The sequence below is a fragment of the Monodelphis domestica genome, chromosome 3, assembly GCF_027887165.1.
Source record: "Monodelphis domestica isolate mMonDom1 chromosome 3, mMonDom1.pri, whole genome shotgun sequence".
Classification (NCBI taxonomy): domain Eukaryota; kingdom Metazoa; phylum Chordata; class Mammalia; order Didelphimorphia; family Didelphidae; genus Monodelphis; species Monodelphis domestica.
Window position 1 is genome coordinate 498,713,547 of NC_077229.1, and position 22,278 is coordinate 498,735,824.

General features: G+C 39.6%; 1 protein-coding gene across 18 annotated transcripts in view; it reads right to left on the bottom strand.

Annotated features, from left to right (window-relative positions):
- The window catches only part of MAST4 (microtubule associated serine/threonine kinase family member 4), an 818,549-nt gene that overhangs the window by 108,861 nt on the left and 687,410 nt on the right, over positions 1 to 22,278 (bottom strand). For all 18 annotated transcript variants that reach the window (XM_056824832.1, XM_001381429.5, XM_056824829.1 and 15 more), the window contains one exon: positions 18,512 to 18,600. In XM_056824832.1, coding sequence (XP_056680810.1) covers positions 18,512 to 18,600 — 89 coding nt within the window. The remainder of the gene's footprint in view (positions 1 to 18,511; positions 18,601 to 22,278) is intronic.

Here is a 22,278-nt window from a genome sequence, read left to right on the forward strand (position 1 = left end):
AAAAGCCCAATAGGCAGTGAGCACTAACATTCACACAAATATTACTAACAACATTTTCTAAATGAAGCTTGGAAAAGTGAGATAATTTGCCTAACATCACATAATTAATCAACATTAGAACCAGGACTCAAATTCAGGTCTTTGGTTCTAAATCTTTTCATATGTATGCTGTGCAGCTGTTTATGGTTACCACACACCCAAATATTAAAAGAATGGCACTAACAGCAGAAATAGAGATCAAAGGAAGAGAATATAAGTGACATTAGACTGAATAATCTCTGAGATCCCAACAGGAAGGTTCTTTGAAGAATTGATCTAGAGCATGAAAAGGAAATTGACAGGTAGACCCCATAAGGTAACTTGATTTTGAAACCTAATACCCCAAATCTATTACATTAAATTTATTATAAAACTTTTAACTACCATTTCTAGGCAAGCCAGCCTAGCTGACAGCACAGGACTCTGATGAACAGACACGAGACAGCAGGTTAAACCACCACCACACACTCCTCTCCTCAGCCCCGGAGAAAGATGGCTCCTGATAGAGGCTGCCCCGCAGCAAGCTCAGGGCTTGAAACCATTACCGAGGGAGAGCAGCCTTGTGAAGGGCTCCATCCCAGTCAGCAGCATCAAACTCTCTGGCCACTTACGGGGAAACATGCCCCAAAGCCCTGGGAATGGCAACACTTCCCAGACCGTGGGCCGTGCCTCCAGCGGGGTCTCCTCCTCTGTCTTCTAGAGAAGTAGCCAAGGTGGTGAGGAGGAGGCCCGTCCAAGGCCCCCGGGACACTCCAGCTCTTGTATCTTTTGGTAGCCAGATCTACTGGAGACCCTGGCAAAGAGGGGTTCCCTTTGCCTGGCACTGTCAAATGGTTCAGCATCAGAAACCAAGAGTTTTCCTAAGGGAAGTAACAGTGGTCCTCTCTACTACTAGGTGGCCAGGACCAAAGACCAAAAGCCTGATTTGGAGCGGAAGCTTCCTGTGTTTGCTGTCTTCTCCTCTCCCCATTAGAATGGGAGCACCTTTGGGGCAGCACTTCCCACAAGCCCCTGCACAACGCGACTGAAGGGCAAAGGGCATGGGAGTCCCTTCGGCTTCCTCAGGCATCCTGTCTTCTCCTGGCTGCGGCCCCGTCTCCCACCGCCCAGAGCAGACCTTCCTGGCACAGGGAATCTCCTTGGATTGGGGATTTTGCCCCGGGGTTACTATGACCCCCCAGCTCGGCACCAGGACCCTAGGAGCGACCTGGCGGCTAGGCTTGTCATCTATGCTGTGGCAAGAGATAGTCAACCGTTTCCATGGCTAGAGCTCCCTTAAATGGGGGTGTGGGGAGGAGAGTAAGCATTTAGGTAGCACTTCTGTGCTAAACACTTCCAACAAATGTCATCTGATTTAATCCTCACAACACCCCTGGCTGGGGAGGGGGTGAGTGCTATCCTGGTTCCCATTTTACAGCAGAGGAAACAGAGGCAAAGATTAAGTCACATGCCCAGAGTCACAGGGCTAGTACATTTCTGAGGTGAGATCTGAACTCAACTGCTCTGCCTCCAAGCCCAGTCCTTTACTCACTGCACCACAAGTTGTGTCAATGTGCACCAAATTCCCCCATTAAGATGTAAGCTCCTGGAGGGCAGCCAAAATTTACTTTTCTTCCCCCCCAAATCCCTGGCATTTGGCAGGTTCATACTCAAACTCTGGGGATCTGGGGCGGGGAATGGAGAGGATAATAGCAACAGCAGTTCACATTTATATAGCAATTTAAAATGTCGGAAGGACTTTTCCCTCAACAATCCTCTAGGACAGGAAGTATGTTATTTTTGATCCCATCTTATAGGGCAGTGGACATAGGCTCAGGGAAGTAAAGCAAATTGCCTATGGTTACACAGCAAGTCTGGTTTTCTGACTTTAGGTCCAGTGTTCTCTCCACTGTACTATGTTGCCTTTTGGTGGTGGTGGTGTTCAGTTTTTTGGGTTTTTTTTTTTTTTCAGTTTTTCAGTTGTTTCCGACTTTTCATGACCCCATTTGGGTTTATTTGTTGTTGGGTTGGGTTTTTTTTTTTTTTTGGTTTGTTTTTTGGAAAAAATACTGGAGTGGTTTGCCATTTCTTTCTCCAGCTTATTTTACAGATAAGGAAACTGAGGCAAACAGTGTTAAGTGACCTATCCAGAGTCACACAGCTAGTAAGTGTCCGAGGCTGGACCAAACTTATGTCTTCCTGTCCTTAAAGGCCATCAGACAGAGCTTAGGAAAGGGCTGGGGGTTCTGGGTTCCCTAGGAACGTCCCCAAGCCCTTCATGGTTTGCAAAGACACATTCTCATTTGTCATCCTAGTCAGATCTTACAAGGACCCTATGAAATAGGAAGGGTGGATATGATTGCCCCCATTGTACAGATGAGAAGGCAGTGGGTTAGGCAGATTAAGTGAATGGAAGCCATGGCAGAGGGAAAACAAGCAACAGAGCTAAAAACTATGTGTACAGTGCTTTTTACATTGCCCTGATTGCCTCTTATCCGAGAGGAGGAATTTATGAGATACTGTACAAAATGCTGAATGAGAACTGTCTATTTCCGGTGTGACTATGAGCCATCTGGCAGCATGTTCTGTATGGGAGGGGGCTCCTTCAGAATCTGAAGGCAATGTAGATCCTAGTGCCCAGAAAGGACGGCCACAACTTTGCATCTTCTTCTTCCTCGGCTATAGGCAACATCCCCCCTCTACCACAGGATACGTGTCTGTGCTTCCTGAAATTTTACCCAGAAATCCTCTGCCATGAGAAAACAAGCTTTGCAATGACTTAAATAAGTAGTTAAGTGTCAATGACACGTATTCCTGATGCATATTAGTAGAATTTCCTGTGACAATTTCTGATTTCTAGAAGTCACAATCTAGGCTAATAGAAAAGTGAATATTTTCCTCTCTCCTTCATCTCCCCTACAAACCCTACTGAACACAAATGCAAAGGATTTTTATTATACACAAGCAAAACAGTTCTTCTTTTTATATTACTTATAAAGATTGTATGTTTCCAAAGCTTCTCTACTTATATACTTCCTTAAGAAGCAAAAGGGGCGGGGGGAACGTCATGAACTCCAATGCAGGAATGTTCATAGAATCCTTTTCTCCCACAATGGAACCATCTAAACTTCAGACAGAACCACAGGGTATGTATAACTTCACATTTCATGGTTCTCTAATTATATACTGTTACAGTTCCTGACATTTAAGCTCAAGACTTGCAAGACCTGCTATTTACATGACTTACTTGGGGGAGAATCCAAACATTATAGCAGTAAATACATCATTATTATTTTGGTTAGTTTTATTTTTAAGACTGGGTCTCCCTCTCTTGCCCCAGGCAGGAAGTAAAGGGGCTACTGAAGGGCTCAGTTCTAGTTTGACAAAGAAACTGTGAACTGCTCTGTTTCTGACATCAGCTGGCTCTCTCCTTCTTAGACAATGAGGTGGCCTCTAAAGGTTGGTGCTTGACATCTTAATGCCATACTTAATGCTGGTATCTGATCAATTTTGCCCATTGCAGTTCAGAACTTGGGAGCTCAAGAGCTCCATCGGCTTGTTGCTACTTCAAGAGCTGGGCCTATACTCTCTACACAGCAGCTAAAACACTATTAGTGTCAGAATTTTAATCATTTCAAAGTTTAAAGATCTGGATTTCACAGCTACCACAAGGCACACATGTGGCATTACGACACATGGTCCTTTATTGTGACAGGAGAAAATGTAGGTTAATGGGGACACCTCATTCTGGAAATAGAGATTTTATAAACTGTGGTTTTGTGACTTGTCCAGATGGTAAATGCCACACTGGCTTCACTGAGTAAGAATACAGTGAATGATGATGAGTTTTAGACGTTTGAGTCCAAGTTCAAGTTTTGCCATCCCCCTTTTTGTGTAACCTCAGGAAAATCACTTCATGTCTTTGTATCTCAATCCCTTTTTCTTTAAAATGAAGAATCAGATTAGATGCGTTTCTATTTTTCTAAGAGTCTACAGACAAATAAATTGTAGTAGCCTCCTGGTTGATTTCCCTGCCATTCCTGTCTAACCTTTGTTTAGCCAGCAAAATGTTCTTCCTAAAGCGAAGGTCTGTTCATGTCACCCCCCCCCCACTCCCCACCACAATAAACTCCAGTGGCTTCCTATTACCCTCCAGATTAAATATAAAGGCTCGATGTTTGACTTTTAAAGTCTTTCATAACCTGGCCCTGCCTACTAATATGACTTCTAATGAAAGTCTCCTTCCAATATACTATGATCTAGTGACACTGGCGGCTTCTGATATTTCTCGCACAAGGCTGTCCATCTCCAGATTCCTTACATTCTTACTGCCTGTACCCCATACCTGGAATGTCCTCCATCCTTACCACTGCCACCTGGCTTCCTTCAAGTCTCAGCTAAAATTCCATCTTCTGCAAGAATCCTTTTCTAAGCCTCCTTAGTGCTAGCACCCTCCCTCTGCTGATTATCTTCAATTTTGCCTGTATATATTTTGTTTGTACATAGTTAGTTGTTCATGTGTTGTTTCCATGTTAGATTGTGAGCAAAGACCATTTTTGAAAATGCTTGCTGACTGAATGAGAACAATTCTATTTTTTAGGATCTCATAGTTAGGTAATTCATGTGGTCTGAGGATAAGTTTCATACAGTCAGAATACTAGGCTGGGAAGAAAAAGAAGGGATTGTGGTGATGAACTTCATCTACCCCTCTTTAACTCTGCTTTATTTTGTTCTGATTAAACAGTAGCAAGTTGAATTCTCCCTTCTTCCCCACTCAATTCAATTTTCTTAAAATGTTTTTGGTTATGAGGAAATATGGAAGAGTCTGAAAATAGATTACAGCAACCACTGTTGGAAAAGGAAATCCACATATATATGCCATCCTAAAAGACTAGTGGGGGATTCTTCCTAAAAAAGGAAGTAAAGCTCTCTTTTTTATATAGGTAACAATTCCTTTCAGAAAAAAAGGGCTTCTAATTTTGCTTTATCACAGCATAAAAAATGACTGTCTATTGGTTTGGGGGAGGTGATAAAGACTGTAAAAAGACTGTAAAAGAGACTGAACTTCTTGTCAATAAAAAAGATTGGTATGACCCAATCTGAGGTTTTCTATAGCTGCCCTCTTTGGAGAGTTTAATTCAGCTTTAATGCCACTTACTGAGCATGGTTAGCTAGAGAAGAAAAGGTTCAAGGGGGAAACATAAGAGCTGTCTTGAAATATTTGAAGAGTTGTCACATGAAGTAGGGATTAGGTTTGTTCTATTAATCCTGGAAGATGGCACCAGGAATCATGGGTGGAAGCTGAGAAGGGGAAATTTTTAACTTGATGTCAGGCTAAGTTTACTCACAATAAGAGATATCCCAAAGTGGGCTAAGTGGCTCAGGAGGTGATGAAGTATAGGATGGATAGCTACTTGTTGGTGATGTTATAGAGCAGAGATTCTTTTTAGGTACATGTGGGATTGGACCATGGGGTCTCAACTTTTTTATGTCATGGACCCTTCAGAAAGTTGATGAAGCTAAGACCCTTTCCCTTAGATTATGTTTTTAAATACAAACAAAAAAAAACCCTATTGGATCAAAAAGGAAAGCAATTTCATTTAAATACAGTTATCAAAGTTTTGTTTTTTATGCTCACAGACTATAGGCTATCTTTTCCTACTCTAACATTCTGTGATTATGAGATTACAAATTAAAGAGAAGATTGAGATTTGGTTGGAAAAGATAATCCTTAGAAGAAAAATTTTCTGAAGAGATTAGGAAGGGAGGTCTTCAGAAAAAGACTGGAAAGAGGAAAGTAGTTAGGTATAATTTTTATTATAAGATTAATCCCTTTAGGGTTATTTATAAGATTTAACATTTGGGACTGAATATTAAAGGATAGAAGAACTAAAAATAATCTTTTCATTGACTCCAAAGTACTTAAGACAGATGCTATTAGTTCACTCTATTTGGGGCGAGGGACACAAAAGGAAGTTTCTAATAAATGGAAACCTGTATGGTAAGCATTACATTTAGTAAGAGGTCAAAATGAATTCCTCTCAATTTACATGATGGATAAGTAAGCCCAGACATATGAAGTGAGTTGTTCAAAGATAAAAATCCAGATTTTTGGAAATAAGGAAGGAAAGAAGGGAGGGAGAGAAGGAGGGAGGGAGGGAAGGAGAAAGGGAGATAGAAAAGAAGGGAGAAAGGGGGGAGGAAAATAAGGAAGAAGGAGGAGGGAGAAAGGGAAAAGGGGAAGGGAGAAAGACGAAAAGAAAGGAGGAGGATAGGAAGAGAGGAAGAAAGAAGGGAGGGGCAAAGGGAGGGAGGAGGAAAGGAGGAAGAGGAAGGAAGAAAGGGAAGAAGGCAGGAAGGAAGGAAAGAAGGTAGGAAGGAAAAGGAGAGAAGGAAAGAAGAAAATGCTTTTAGTAATGATACCTCAAACTTAATGCTCACACAAAAAAAAGAATGATGGAGACAACTTATTAAATAAAAAAGGTAATTAAAGTGAAATAGGGCATTCAGGTACCTATGTAGCAAAGTTGGGGAGTGGCAAAGAAAAAAAGATAAGAAAAAACATTCAGACCAATTTCTATTATACTGGAAGTGGGGCAGGAGAAACGGAGAGGAGGAGGTGGTAAGAGATATTAACTCAACACTCAACTATTATTGGAAACATAATACGCAAACATTTTGTTTTCTCAAAGACCAAACTGTATGGCAGTGTAGTAGAGAGCACACATAAGCCTTCATGGTAAGAAAGCTTTAGTAATGGCTATTGTTTTCCCCCAAATCACCTGTCCTCACAACTTTGCTATTTCTGTTAGCATCAGTTTCCTATTGATCACCAAGGTTCAAAACCATGGAAATTATTTTGATTCTTTTCTTTCCTTTACCCCAATGTCTAATTGGTTCTTAAGTCTTGAGGTTTTAAGCATTACATCTCCCACATTCATCTATTTATCACCTCTCATCTCGATAATAGCAAAAGCCTCATAGTGGCTTTCCCTGCTTCTAGGCTCTCTCTTCTCTAATTCATCCTCCACTCAGCTGTCAAAACGATATTCCTAAAACAAAGGTCTGATCACATTACTTCCTACCCTACTCAAAATCTTCACTAGCTCCCTATTGCCGCTAGGATAAAATACAAAATCTCCAATCTGGCATTTAAAGTCCTCTAGATTCAGATGCCTCTTAGCCTTTCTAGTGGCAAGTCATATTGCCCTGTCCTTCACACATATCTGTTCCAGTCAAACCAGGTGAGTTGGTGTATGTTGTCCATGACATTTCATTTCCCACCTGTGCCTTTGCACAGATGTTACCCAACGTGTAGAATGTACTCCATCTCCCCTTCTGCCTTTTATATTCCCTGTAAAGCCTCCTCATGTGCTATCTTCTTGCCAGAAGTCTCTGATTCCTCCCCACTCTTACCCCCAACCCCAAACCCCCCAGCTGTACTCATTACTTAGTATATACTTCCTATCTTAGTTGTATACATGAAAATTTCTCTTGGTTGTCAAGTTCCTTGAGCTCAAAGATTTTTTTTTAATTTTGTCTTTATATCTCAAATACCTAACACAGTAACAAACACAATAAGGGCATAATAAAGAGTAAAAAAACAAAACAAAAAAAACAACTGATGCCATGTAAACAACTCTAATAGATATTAGTGTCTACTCCCAACTGGAGATATAACTGCAGCAAGGATGCTGGCTATTTAAACAGGAATCTATTGTTTTATCGTTCTTTTCTTAGGCAGGAAGGGTGAGCTATGTCATGATTTTAAAGCAACAACTGACTATTATGAAGCATGGCATCAGAATGAAGGGGCTTAGAAGGGTCTTGGTTATGGTCATCCAGGCTACCACAGATTCTGGGGGGTTAATCCCTGTTCCAGGGAAAAATGAACCTTTCTAGTGTCGTGATAAGTCTCCTCACATAGGCCTTATATGGAGGTTGCTTTTAGTTTGTTCTCAAAAGCTTTCATTCAAACAATTCTCCCCTTCTCCTCCCCAATTCATTATGACAACATAACCGTCAACACATTTAATACAGTTGAGTAAGGTGCAGTCTTCTATACAGCCATAATATTCAAAATCATTACCTCTCTGATGGGGCCTCCAGAGACAAGCTAATCAATGAGATATGGGGAAGAATTCCTAGTCAGTCTCTCTCCTCAGTTGGCCGAGAGAAGCATCCCATTAGCTGACCCTTAGGAAACACTTTAAAGCTTATATACACCTTAGCTCATCTAATCCTTAAAAGAATGCAGTGAGGCAGGGATTATAGAAAATATCTTCCTTTTACTGATCCCCAAACTAATTTTTAGAGAGATTAAATAAATGATCTACCCATCGTCTCACTGTTTGTTAATAATGGAGATGGAAAGTGAACTCAAGTCTCCCCTGACTCAAAATCCAGTGCTCCTTCTACTATATGACACTTGCTTCTTGGTTCTTATGTTTTCCAGATACAAAAGAGAAGTATTTATCTTGGATCCACCTTACAGTCATGTTAGAGACTGAGTATGTCAAAGACTAAGAGATGGGAGAAACTTTTGGTGCCATCTATTCTAATCTTCCCATTTTACATTTGATGAGACTGAGGCTCATGTGATTTGCCCAAGGACAATCAACCAATCAATAAACATTTATCAAAAGCCTAATATGTGCCACACACAGTATAGAATTAAGTGGTAAAGCCATGATTTGAACTTAGATCTTCTTTATTAAGATACATGGAATTATTACTATTGCTAGTTTTAATGAAAGGCTCATAAGATTGGACTCATAAGCAGTGAGCACTCTACCAAAAATAGAGATTTTTACTTCGTGCAGCACTCTATGATTTTGAGGAAAAAGACACTGTTGTTATATGGGCAATGCCTTCCAGCCTTGCTTTATGTCATTAAGGTGAAAAATAGGGGGGATAGTTTAATGCGCTGGTTACTAAGACACAAACGTTTTCATTGTGTAAAACTGTCCTCATCATGAAACTGGCATTCACAGGCAACACAGTTTTTATCAACTTAAGGAAGGTAACATGTTAAAATTCAATCATGCAGGAAATATTTGGAGAGAAAAATACTTTCCTCCAAGGTTGGTAAAAGTAGCTGTTTTGTTGCCTGGTTATCCAGGAAGAGAGTAGGCTTTTCCTTCCTAAAATTCTTAAAGACTAAACTAACCACTGACACTCCATAGGGTTTGTGAGGCAGACTGACAAACTAGAAATATTCAGGATAACAGTACGCATAAGCTTGTTTACTATCAAGACAACAACCCCATTGAGGATATGTCAAAAGTAGTGAAAGGAAATACCCTGAGTGCAAAATATTACATGTGGAGGAACAGGAGTAGCTTAATGATTCTTGAATTGGAAATCCTTAATCTCAAGATAAAGAGAAAGATGGGATCTTGACCCTCCTAGAGTTAAACTTCAAATGTTGTTGGTACCACTTAGCATTCCATCTTCCACCTTTTCCCAGCCTGTTCTCATGATAAAAATATACTGTACCCCCCCCAAAAAAATAATATATATATATATACTGCCTCTTTAATCTCTGCCTATGGGAATTCACAGTTTTCCTCAAAGTGTGTCTTCCTTAAGGGAAACTAGGATGACTAAAGAAACCTCTCCTGATCCCCTAGTTATTAGTGTTCTCTCTTCAAATGATCATTCATTCATTTATCTGTTTCTGTACTGTCTCCCCTAGCAAAATGCAAAACCCTTGGGGGCAAGAACTCCTGTTTACTTTTGTCTTTGTTTTCTAAATGTCTTGCTTGAGGCTTTGTGCCTAGTATAAATTTAATATTTGTTGAATTAAATTGATAAAAATTCATCCTACAACACTACTTTTTACATTTCACCTCTCTAGCTTTGATATATCTAGGGCAGTGATGGTGAACCTATGGCCACAGGTGCCAAAGATGGCATGCAAAGCTGCCCCACACTCAGAGTTCATTACTAGAGAGTCTTGGGTGGAGCTGCTCTCCTCTCCCTCTCCCCCACACCTGAGGGCATTCATCACTTCACCTGCCTGGCACATAGTAAGTGCTTTCTAAATGCCCCTCTGATCAGCAGCCCAATGGCAGTGTTTCTCTCTTCCCTATGAGAGGTAAGAGGGAGGGGCAGGGTACTGCCAGGGGGAGAGGGGGCATGGCACTTGGGGGGGGGGGAACCTAGCACTCCATTTCTAAAAGGCTCTCCATCACTGATCTAGGGTATGGTGAATCACCCAAATTGAAAAAAGTGACACCATAAGCTACATTTTCAATTCTGAATAAATGTTATTATGTACTTCCTTATTTCTTTCAGTCATTCATACAGTAAATTAGCATTTATCTTAATAAATGTTTCTTAAGCTGCCTACTATGTTCCAGGCACTGTGCTAAGTGCTAGGGATGCAAAGAAAGATAAAAAAACAGACCCTGTTCTCAAGGACCTCACAGTATAATGAGGAAGCAAGTATGTCAACAACCATGTACAAACAAGATAGTCAGGATAAATTGGAAATAAAACAAATGGAAGGCACTAGAGTTAAAGGCAAGGAAAGGTAGTTAAAAAAAAAAGGCTTCCTGGGGGCAGCTGGGTGGCTCAGTGGATTGAGAGCCAGGCTTAGAGATGGGAGGTCCTAGGTTCAAATCTGGCCTCAGATATTTCCTAGCTGTGTGACCCTGAGCAAGTCATTTAACCCCCATTGGCGTAGCCCTTACCACTCTTCTGCCTCAGAACCAACATGTAGTATTGATTCTAAGATGGAAGGTAAGGGTTTAAAAGGAAAAAAAAAAGTCTTCCTGAAGAGGTATATTTAGCTATAATTAGAAGTAAGTCTGGGAAACTAGATAGTGGAGATGAAGACAGACAGCATCCCAGCCCTGGGAATTCAAGAACAAGTCATTTGTATAGGGACTACAAGGAAGGAGAGAGAGCCAGTCTGGGAAAGCTGATGCTCCTAAACCTCTAAGTAACACCAGCAAGTGACAGCATCTGCTACAAATCTCTTCCCCATTTAAAAGTATAGAAGGTTTTGTTTCTGTTGTTGAGGAACAGAAATTGCTCTACTCAGTAAGAATCACATCCACTAAGCCCAATATTTTGCTTCTGACAGGGGCCCCAAGGGAAGGCATAGATCAAAAGGCTGGGGCTATCCTACTAACATCCTAGTTTCCCTTAATAACACATCATAGATCTATGTCCATGAATTTGTCCTAAGCCTTCTTTCATTCATTTATAGAACTACTAGAGAAAAAAGTGTTGGACCTAAGTGGATTTTTCAGAAAACTGATTACTTACCCTGAAAATAAATGGCCTTAGACTGTTATGCTTTTTGAATTTTTATATCTACTTTTCTTTTAGGGATTTTTTTCTCTCCCAGTTTTGACCCTTGTTATGGAGACTGCCAGTGTTCCCATGTTTCTGGCTTCTATGGGTCTATCTGGCCTCCTCAGTTCTTCTGTAGATCTTTTTCATTTGACCTATTGTCTAGAACAAATGTAAGTCTTTTAAATTTTATCTTTTTTGATCTGGCCTATCTCTCTAGTCTGTATAAATATTTTTTTTGAGTCTTAGCCTTGCCATACAGCATGCTAGCTATCCCTACCAAAGACCTCTTATCAAATTACCTACCCTGCCTTTAATGACCCAGCTAATTTTTAAGACCTAGGCATCCCTAATATGGCCAAACTCACCTAAGACTTGGTACAGGCAAGAGGAAAGACTGAGTGAGGTTATTAGGGACAGTTCTAAATAAAGTCCATAAACATTAGTACTTGGACTTTGTGACATCTATTGTGCTTTTTAACTTATTTTTAATATTTAATTTACTTAATAAAACCCTTAACTTCCATCTTGGAGTCACTACTGTGTTTTGGTTCTAAGGCAGAAGAGTGATGAGGACTAGGCAATGGGGCAATGGGGGTACTGCAGTAATGACTGCCCAGGGTCACACAGCTAGGACGTGTCTGAGGCCAAATCTGAACCAGATTTGTTCATTATCTCTTTCATGTTTCCTTCCACCTTTAAGTTCACTCTCAGGAGGTAACATTCACAATTTATTCTTCAAGCATTAAATCTCTAGCTGTGTATGATGTTCTCTCGGCTCTTCTCATTTCACATTATATTGGGTAGTCAAATTAACCTGCTCATCGTTTCTTATGGCTCAGTAGTATTTTATCACAATCACAGACCACAACTTGTTTAGCTACTCCCCAACCAGTGGGCATCCCCTCAATTTCCATTTCTTCACCACCACAAAGAGAGCTGCTATAAATATTTTAGAACATACAGGTTCTTTTGCTTTTCCCTGATCTCCTTGGGAAACAGACCTAGCAATGGTAGGTCATATTTGTCTTTTAAAAAAAAATATTTTTCCTTGGTTCTTCACTGTATTTTAGATAGCTTGGACCTTAGGCACGTTATCTCTTGGTATGTAAGGTGTTAATATGCTATAGTTCTGAAACAGACTGCAATATAACTTGGGTTAAGCCAGAGTCTTATTGATCCAAAATTTAACACTTCTAAACATCTAAGTTTTGAAGAACACAAGCCATGTTCACCATTTAAGTCTCAGGCATCATTTTGAATATTTAGGTTTTGTTGTTGTTGTCCAGTCGAATTTTGTCTGACTCTTCATGCCCCATTTGGGGTTTTCCAACAAAGGCATTGGAATGATTTGCCGTTTCCTTCGCTAGCTCATTTGACAGCTAAGGAGATTGGGGCCAACAGGTAAGTGTTGGGTCTGATGAGAACTCAGGAAGTTGAGTCTTCCTGACTCCCGGTCGAGCACTCTATTTACTGTGCTACTTAGTTGCCCCACATTTAGGCTTAGAACGTCTTATATTCATTTACCTTTCTCCTTTAGCTGGAACAGTGGCTACACTCTAGTTTTGAGTCAGGAAGAACCAAGTCTAAATTTGGTCTGAGCCACTAACTAGCTGTGTGGAAAATGACCACATTGTAGCTGGGCAAATAATTTCACTGCTCGGTGTTTTTGGCTGTAAAATGAGGATAAAACCTCTCTCCCAAAGTTGTCATGAAGATCAAATGAAAAAAATTTGTGAAGCATTTGGCAAGCTTAAAACACTATCTCAATGCTAGCTATCATCGTCATCAGCAGCAGCAGCATCACCACCTTCCATTAAAGATACTTAGGAGTTCACCATGTAGGTGAGAAAATAATAAGCCATATAAGAGGTGACTAGAAAACCGAAACTCTAGAACTCACATTGAAATGATCTTTGCCTTTCACAAGTCGCTCACAAGGATATAAAAACGGAATTCCAATGATGTCATTCCTTAAATTATTTTTGTTTCTACTCTTTAGGGATGTGACCTACATGTGGTCTCCTTTATGTAAATACAATTAACAAGAGCAAATCTTCATTCTCTGATACCGAATTTGAAACATGTTAACAGCAAAGTCAGTCAGATCCAAGGTTAAGCTGGATAAATACTTTTGAAGGACAAAAGCAACATGTGACTTTCTCATATAAAGATTGCATTTCTTATGGCACACTGTAGGTGCTTGATAAATGCATGTTAATGACCAAAATGAAATTCTGGTTTTCATGATCACAAATGTATAACTTAGATCAAATTGCTTACCATCTCAGAGATGGTAGACAGAAAGGAAGGAGAGGGAGAATTTGGACCTCAAAGACATGGGAAATGTATGTTAAAATTGCTTTTGTATGTAAATTGGGAGAAAATAAAATATTATTAAAATAAATGCATATTAATTGATTGTGTCAAACAAACTAGTTGTGAAGGAGATCCCAAAGGAAATTAGTCTTCTTAACTGTTTCTTTTCTCAAGCAGAAATTTGGTTTGGCTCTAGAGTTCCTCTGAAGATAATACAAAAATAATACATAAAGCAGTCAATTCCTGGAGGAATTTTTGCTCCATTTGGGAAGAGATTAATATTTTTTTCCTTCCACTTAATTTCTAATTTATAGCTAACTTTCTGCACCTGGGGGCTTCCCTGGCCTCCTTGTTTGAAAAATCGTTATTACTGTAGAGTGAGACATGCATTTCAAACATATCCATAAGCACATATGTACACCCCTAAGAATGTTATACACACACACTCTATCCCGAAGTACTCACAGTACTAGAAGAGTGTGTTGGAGTTTGACCTAAAGTGAAGTAATAATGACATTCTGCTACTTCTCCTCAAAATAAGGAGAAACTTATTCTCTCTCCATTCTGAATTTGTTCAACCTTTCTGACTTCAGAAATAGTCTAGGGATATGGGCAAGAAAGATTGACAGATAAAACAAAAATTATGTTCCAACAATCCATTCAAGCAACACATTTGAAACCTCGGCTGTGAGCAAAAAAGAAGCCTAAGTTATATACGAAAGATATAGATATAGAGATGTGTATATAAATTTGACCCATTTCCCTTTGCCCGAATACCTTTTCAAGGAAGGATTTAAGAACTTGGCAGTAACAACAGACTAGTCAACAAGAAATGGGAGGAAAGGAGCAGTTTGGATAAACCTTAATCGGCTTCCTGAATGACTGAGTTTGCTTGACTTGTCAAAAGATTCATAAGGAAAGCTTCCCTCCCTTCAGATTTATTTCTGGAACCCTGAAATATCTCCCCCCCACACAGACTGCCAGATTTCCCACCTGTCTCTGAGGTTGTAATCATCTCTTTGTTCCCATCGTACAAAATTACAACAAAAACTATAAACCCTATTGCAGAAACAAAGTAACTCTTAGGATCAGACGGGCAAGCTTTTCCCTTCCTCTGATACATATGAATAATGAAGTTCAACATAGGAGAGGAAAGGATGATGTCCTTTTGAGCCTCTGCATCCCGTAAATAAACACTGAAATTAAGGTACTGGTGATGTCATTGCTTTATTTCTTCCTCTTGTAGATATAATTCAAGTAAAAAGAAAATGAAAATGCAGTGATAAAAACAAAACAAACAAACAACTGATCCATGGGGACCTAAGCCTGGGAGGGATTACGTCAGAGCAGTGACATTATACTGAATGATCACGCAGACTAAGATTATAAAGTAGGAAAAATGAGCTCATGTTCAGCTGCACAGACAGGGACAGATAACAGCACGTCGCTCTGAAACTGTCACCCCAGATATATGTGGTGTTTGTGGCATCTCTTGGGTTTTTTTTGGCCCTGGACCCATACGATTTTCAAAAAACCTACTACTAAAACAATTTTTTTTCCCTGCTCAGATTTTTTTATTTCTTAATGGTCTGGTTAGAAACAAGGCACAGTCAATAACGAGCTGACATGAGTTCAAATCCTGCCTTGGACAAATAATGACTGTGCAATCCCATCCATGCATTTAAATTCCCAGTGCCTCAGTCAACTCTGTTAAGATGAAAAATTCCAGAATAGCTGTTAATCTGAATTGGTGGAAGGTTTCCTCACCGGGAATTGTTCCCTTTGTCAATAAAATCAGACATGAACTAAAAACTTAAGCCTGTGCAAATCTAATTTTATTCTCATTGCCGCTAACAGAACTTTAAAATACAACTCAAAGGCACTGTGGTAGACATAACAGGGTGTAGTGGAGATGTAGTCTCTGGTTTTGCCTTTAGCTAGTGGCGTGCCTTTAGGCAGGTCACAAACATCTCTAGGCCTCAATTTCCCCATGTGTGCCATGGGAGTGGTGATGTGTACACACACTACCTCAGACTTGCTACAAGGGAAAAAAAGTTTCTTTGACCTTAAAAGAGGCCCTTCGGAGTGATCATGATTTGAAAAAAATGAAGGGTTTGGCTTCCGGGACTGACTGGACACTCTCGGGGAATCCATCAGGCCCTGTCTTCTTCTTCCTTCTTCAATCACCATTTTTCGGGAAGAGAAGGAGGGAAAGGCCCGTGGATTCATCAGGGTAGCAAACTGTTGGATTGAAACTGAATAATCAGAGCCAACACTTTAGAGCACTTGGAGGTTTGCAAAGGGGCAGCGAGGCAACCCAGGGGAGAGAGTGCTGGGCCTGACCTCAAGGCCCAGCTCAAATCTGGCCTTAGACGCTGGGTGATCCAGGACGAGCCACTTAACCCTGTCTGCCTCAGTTTCCTCATGTGTAAAATGAGTTGGAGAAGGAAATGCCAATATAAAAAAAAACATATTGCCTGTCTGTAAGGCTGATGGTAAAGTTAAAATAAACTTGAATTAGTCGGCCAAGCAGCCCAGTGGATAAAGCAATGGCCCCTGAAGTAAGAAAGCCCCAAGTTCAAATGTGGCCTCAGATGTGTCTAGCCTTGGGCAAGTCACTTAACCTTGTGTGTCTCAGTTTCCTCATCTGTCAAATGAGCTGGGGAAGGAAACCACTCCAAGATCTTTGCCAAGAAAACCCCAAATGGGGTCACAAATAGTCAGACATGTCTGAAAACAAATAAATAAAAGGTTTTCAATGCACTTATGTCTGTTAACTCAGCAATGCAGGTCTAAAACTAGCAACGGTAAAGTGTTGTCTTGGGGACAGAGGAATGAACTTTCTTGTGGTCATAACTCTGGTATGAGGTAGAGGCAGGATCTGAACCCGGGTCCTGGTCACTTGAAGGCCGTCCTTGTATCAGCTCTTTTATGCTATTGTCACTCTAGAACATTCCTGAACAATGAAAGCTGGACTCACAAAGGATTCTCCTGCCAGTGAGTACTTCCCAACTACCTGTCCTAGTCGCAGGGAAAAAAGATTGCTAGTGTCAAGATCATTTTCACAAGGCCTTCAGGTGGGGGAAGACAACAAGCCTTAATCTAGAGCCTATCGTGTGTTAGGTGCTGTGCTAAGCACTTTACCAATCTTATCTCTTTTGATCTTTTGAACAATTCTGTGAGGTATGAGCTAGTATCTGTTTTACAGTGGAGGAAACTGAGGCAGGTAAAAGTTAAACTCTTTGCTCAGGCTCACACTTCTGGGAAGGATCGGGTCTTCCTGACTCCAGGAGTTCATTGTCCTTCTTGAGACAGAGTTCCTGTTGCTATGGCTGATAATAAGGGATGATGAAGGGACCACAGGTTACTAAGTAAGGGAAATTCTAGAAATGCTAGAAATTCATGCGTGCCATTAGAAAGGCGAGAATAGCGAATTGTTTAAGTTCAGTGTACTGATTCAGGTGCCTGGAAAGGTGATGGACACCCCCCTAGGGGCACATGGAGCAGAGGCTGAGGACCGCTTGTCAGGAACACTGCCGTGTGAGCCAGCCCCGAAATTCTCTGATTTCCTAAACTTCAGATCGAAGCTCCTGTCAACCTCTCTGGACTCAGTTAATATGCCAACTTCCATTTGTTGTTTTTTATTCTAAATGTAACAAACAATAAACAAGATGCCCATTTCCCGGAACAAAGCAGAATAAAGGGGATTTATACACGAAGCTGCAAATCTGCACCACAAACAGTCTGCTTCGACCTCAAGGACAAGGACACCCCAAATTCGGTAAGTTTCCACTTTGTACACCGTCCCTGCCCGTCACTGTCAATGTCAAGACCAAGTACATTACGGTTGGCCATGAATCTTTTTGTATTACGAATCTACCTCCATCCTCATCCCAACACTGCCACCCAAATGTCTTGGCTGAACCCTCTCTTTTTTTTCTCCAAAAGAGATTTCAGGCAATAGGGACTAAAGATGGGTAAAAAGAACCCTACTATAACATAACCTATAGAAATATGGCCTTGAAGTGATCAAGATCTGGGTTAGCCCAATGAAAAGAACCTCAGAGCTCCTTCAAGAATCCTACTAGAATAAAAAAACTATAATAATCCCTATGATCAAATGAAGTTCCAGCCTTCTGCAAAGGTGCTTCTCAAGTCTGGAGATCTGGGCAGGAAAGATTTCTCTGAGGAATTTTGTACCCAACATGAAGACATATATGAATGCCATACCTCAAGTTGCTTGGGCTACATTAAAACAAACTGAAAAATACACAGAGCCTCTGGGCTTCCTGGATTGCAAGCCAGTCTAGAGAGAGGAGGTCCTGGATTCAAATATGGCTTCAGACACTTCCTAGCTGTGTGACCCTGGGCAAGTCATTTAACCTCAATTGTCTGCCCCATACCATTCTTCTGCCCTGCAACTAATACTTAGTATTGATTCTAAGATGGAAAGTAAGAATTTAAAAAAAAATATGGAACCTTTGATAAGGCTTCATCTCTAATTACATTCACTTTATATTTGTTAAAATGTAGAAACAGTTAGTTCTAGTGTTGTTCAACTTGAGATGGGACTAAATACACTGGAAAAGAAAATTGTTTTTTAGGAGGCAAGACTCTCCAAGCATTTTGAGATTGAGAGATGATTCAGAAAGTTTATACATAATGACTATCAGTCTTATGGTGATACACTAATTAAAGACTAAGGTTTGGACAGAAAATGACTTCCCTAGGAATGGAAAATTAAAAGCACAATGAAAAGCCACTGCAAAGATGGACCTGAGTCCTAATAACAATTGGGGTTTTTTTTTTTAAATAAAAGGAAATAACAACAAAAAAACAACTACTATAAAATAATGCATAGTATAATTACCTGCATGAGCTGAGAGCGGGGAGTGTGGACGAGGCAATGCTGGAGACTGGCCATTGCCTATTAAGCTTTTCCGGTTACTTGTTCGGCAACTAAAAGAAAAGAAATAAAAGAATCAAAGGGGGGAAAAGGTCAAGCTTTAAAACCAAAATCTATTCTCAATCATATACAAGCACATTTAAAGAAAGCTCATTTTAAGTGGAAGCAGCCTGTTTCCTATGCCATTAGTGAAGAAACTGCCAATCAACCCAGTGCCACACACATCTGCAGGGTGATTGCATCTTGTCTATTAGAAAATAAAACTGATTAATAAACTGTAACACCATTAATATTCCTTATCATCAGTGAAGCAATACTAAAAAGTGATCTTTTTGTTCTTAAAGTATGTGACACATTCTAACCAGATAATAAGGGTAGTTTTCAAATCAATCATGAGACTATGGGGAACATCTTTGTTTACATGTAATTTCTAATACGAAATCATATGCAATGAAGAGCAATGACTTATCAATCTTATGGTGATACAATAATTAAAAATCTAATTAATTAAACAAAATTCACATCTGTTCCTTTTTGTCAATAGAATAGATGACATCTCTTAAGATAAATGTATCCTGTCATTGTCTTAAAAAATGGTGTATACTGCACTGAAATTCATAGTACTTCTCCCTTAGAGTCAATTATTATATATTACCAATAAAAGTTCAAATTTTTATTGAGATACTAGAAAGATGGAAGCAGCTAAATGGCTCAGTGGATAGAGAGCCAGACCTGGAGATAGGAGGTCCTAGGTTCAAGTCTGGCCTCAGATACTTCCTAGCTGTGTGACCCTGGGCAAGTCACTTAACCCCCATTGCCTAGCCTGTACCACACTTCTGCTTGCAACCAATACTTGGTATTGATTCTAAGACAGAAAGTAAGAGTTTTAAAATTAATAAATACAATACTCTACTAGAAAAAAGCTCTTTTTAAAAAAGATGTTATCCACTTTGCTCAATACACAGATATAAGGTCTTAGCAATTTTTTCTTCTGGTTTCATGAGTAATTAGAGCTAAAACAGAAATGTGCACTCAAATTGGCCTCTAGGTAGACCCACCAACTTCCTACAGTTGGGATGACTCAAAAGGTTTACAGCCAAGACAGAATTTATTTTCTGCACCTCTCTGTGTCACAGACAGACTGGCACTAGGATCCCAGGTCTCTTGTTAAGGCATAGATACAAGGAGAAAAAACTTGTTCCCAGAGTTAAAAAGGTATTTCCAAAGCACAAAGAAAAGAGAACAAGGAGCAGCGCTGCCACTCTGGCCAAGGGCAGTTCTTGGACGGAGATGATTGGTACGAACTGCCCCAAGCAGTCTTTGCTTCGATTGTGACCAATCTGTGGAAACACCAATGCTTGCACTTGTAGAGATCTCTATTGGGATCACCTGTTCAAGTTTTAGACACTCGGGGGCTAATCAATGAGGCTTCCGAACACTGCCACCAGGCTACCCATTTGAAGCCGAGGACAAACTAGACGGTGAAAGACTGAATGCGTGCCGTTTGGCAATCAGCTGAAGGAATTCAACGGGGATGATTAGCCTGGAGAAGGAAGGCAGGGCATGATGGTCATCTGCAGATATTTGAAAGGCTGTATCATGGAAAAGGATTCATTCTATAGACAACGAAGTAGCACAGTGCGTAAGAGTGCTAAGCCGAAAGTCAGGAAGAGTTGGGTCAACTACAGTCTCAGACACTTAACAGCTGTGTGACCCTGGACAAGTCACTTAATTTGTCTCAGTTTCTTCTACTCTAAACTGGGGCTAATAATATCTATCACATACCTCCCAGAGTTGTGAGAATCGAGTGAGATATTTGCAAAGTACTTGGCACAGCATCTGGCATACAGTAACTGCTTAATAAATGTCTGTTCCCTCCCTCTGTCCTTTCTTTCCTTTCTTCGTTTGTCTATACTATACAGAGAAGTTATAAGGAGGCAGATTTAGCTTTGACATAAGAAAAGACTTCTTAGCAATAAGATCTATCCAAGAATAACCTTGGAGATTGTGAGTTCTCTGTAACTGTACATCTTTATGTGAAGACTTGGACTGTCTGTGATTCTGAATTGTGTCTTTAAATACATAAAACACAAATTTCATTAATATAATTGAACTGTGCTGAGCTGTGCTGATCTAGCATCTTCTGGAGTATTTGTTTCTTGTTTTTCCTCCTGTATCTAGTACATATATACTCGTGTAAGTACATTGTAGGTATACACATGTGGGTACGCATATATAAAAATATGCATGCAAATTTAGAGATACAGACAATATACGAAGGGAGAAAAATAATCAACAACTATGCAAGAGATTGGCACTGCTAAAAGAAATTTCAGTTGTATTAATGAAATGTTTTATGTATTGGCAAATTGGTATTCACACAAACATGCACAGACACACATACATTTTACATCTAAATATGTTCATAGATGTACATGTATATATTTTCATTCTTTAGGTAGTACTACCTAATTTTATTATTCCTCCTGGAACTTTCAACACATCCTATTATTGTTTCCAAGTTTAATTAAGATCATGTTTATTCCTCCTAAGATTGCTAATGAAGTTGTTAAATAATACTAGGCCCTTGATGCTTAATTATAAGTGTAATTTTGTGATGCAGACTCTTACATATCAAAAATTAGACCAATTTAATTCATAATTTTTACATCAGAGGCCATAATTTTTAACAAATCAGAATGATATATAATATATGTTTTGTCTTAATACAAACTGAATGTCTATTTCAGTGGTGGAATATTAAATAACTTACTGACATTAATGAAAAGAATGGATGAGGTTCATGATATTCATAAAATCCTAGAGATATTGTATCTTTACAGCAACTCTAAATAATACAAGAGCAATTTACTTACAATAAAGGTTAATTGCTATTAAAAATAGCAAAGAAAGGATGTGTTGTTTTTCACTTAACATTTAGCATCTGATTCAGTCATTTATAAAGATTTCATTTTGACAATTTTAATTATTAATGTTTGTATCTGTGATGTAGATAAATAAATGTGAACCGCTATTGAGACAAGGTTAAGTCTGTGCTGATGACAGCATTTAACACAACAAAACTATTAAATTTGTGGGGAGGGTTGTCAATACGACATGTTGACTTAGTTGAAGCAAAGGATTGAAAAAAAGATCTTTCTTACACGAATAATCACTGCAAACAAAAACTGTATTTTCCAGGGTACATCTAGGAAAACTAATGCTATCTACTGACCAAAACACAAAAGCCTTCAAAATGTAATAAAAAGGCACAAACATAGTATGAATTTTTCATTTTCAGTATAGTCACCATGGAAAGGAAGGAAAGTGACAATTAAAACTACACCAGTAATATGTTAAAGACAGTAAAGGGGAAATAAGAATGATTTCATTTATTTATTTGTTGGTTTGTTTTCAAAACCCTTACCTTCTGTCTTAGAATCAATACTATGTATTGGTTCTAAGGCAGAAGAGTGGTAAGGGCTAGGCAATGGGGGTCAAGTGACTTGCCCAGGGTCACACAGCTGGGAAGTGTCTGAGGCCAGATTTGAACCTAGGACCTCCCATCTCTAGGCCTGGCTCTCAATCCACTGAGCCACCCAGCTGCCCCCCAAAAGAAGGATTTTAAGAGATCTGATCATTGTGATCAAAAAGGTTCAATTTAAAATGCAGATAACATGCAATAAACTTTATCTGCCTACTCCATAAAGATTTATGTTTACAAACTTATT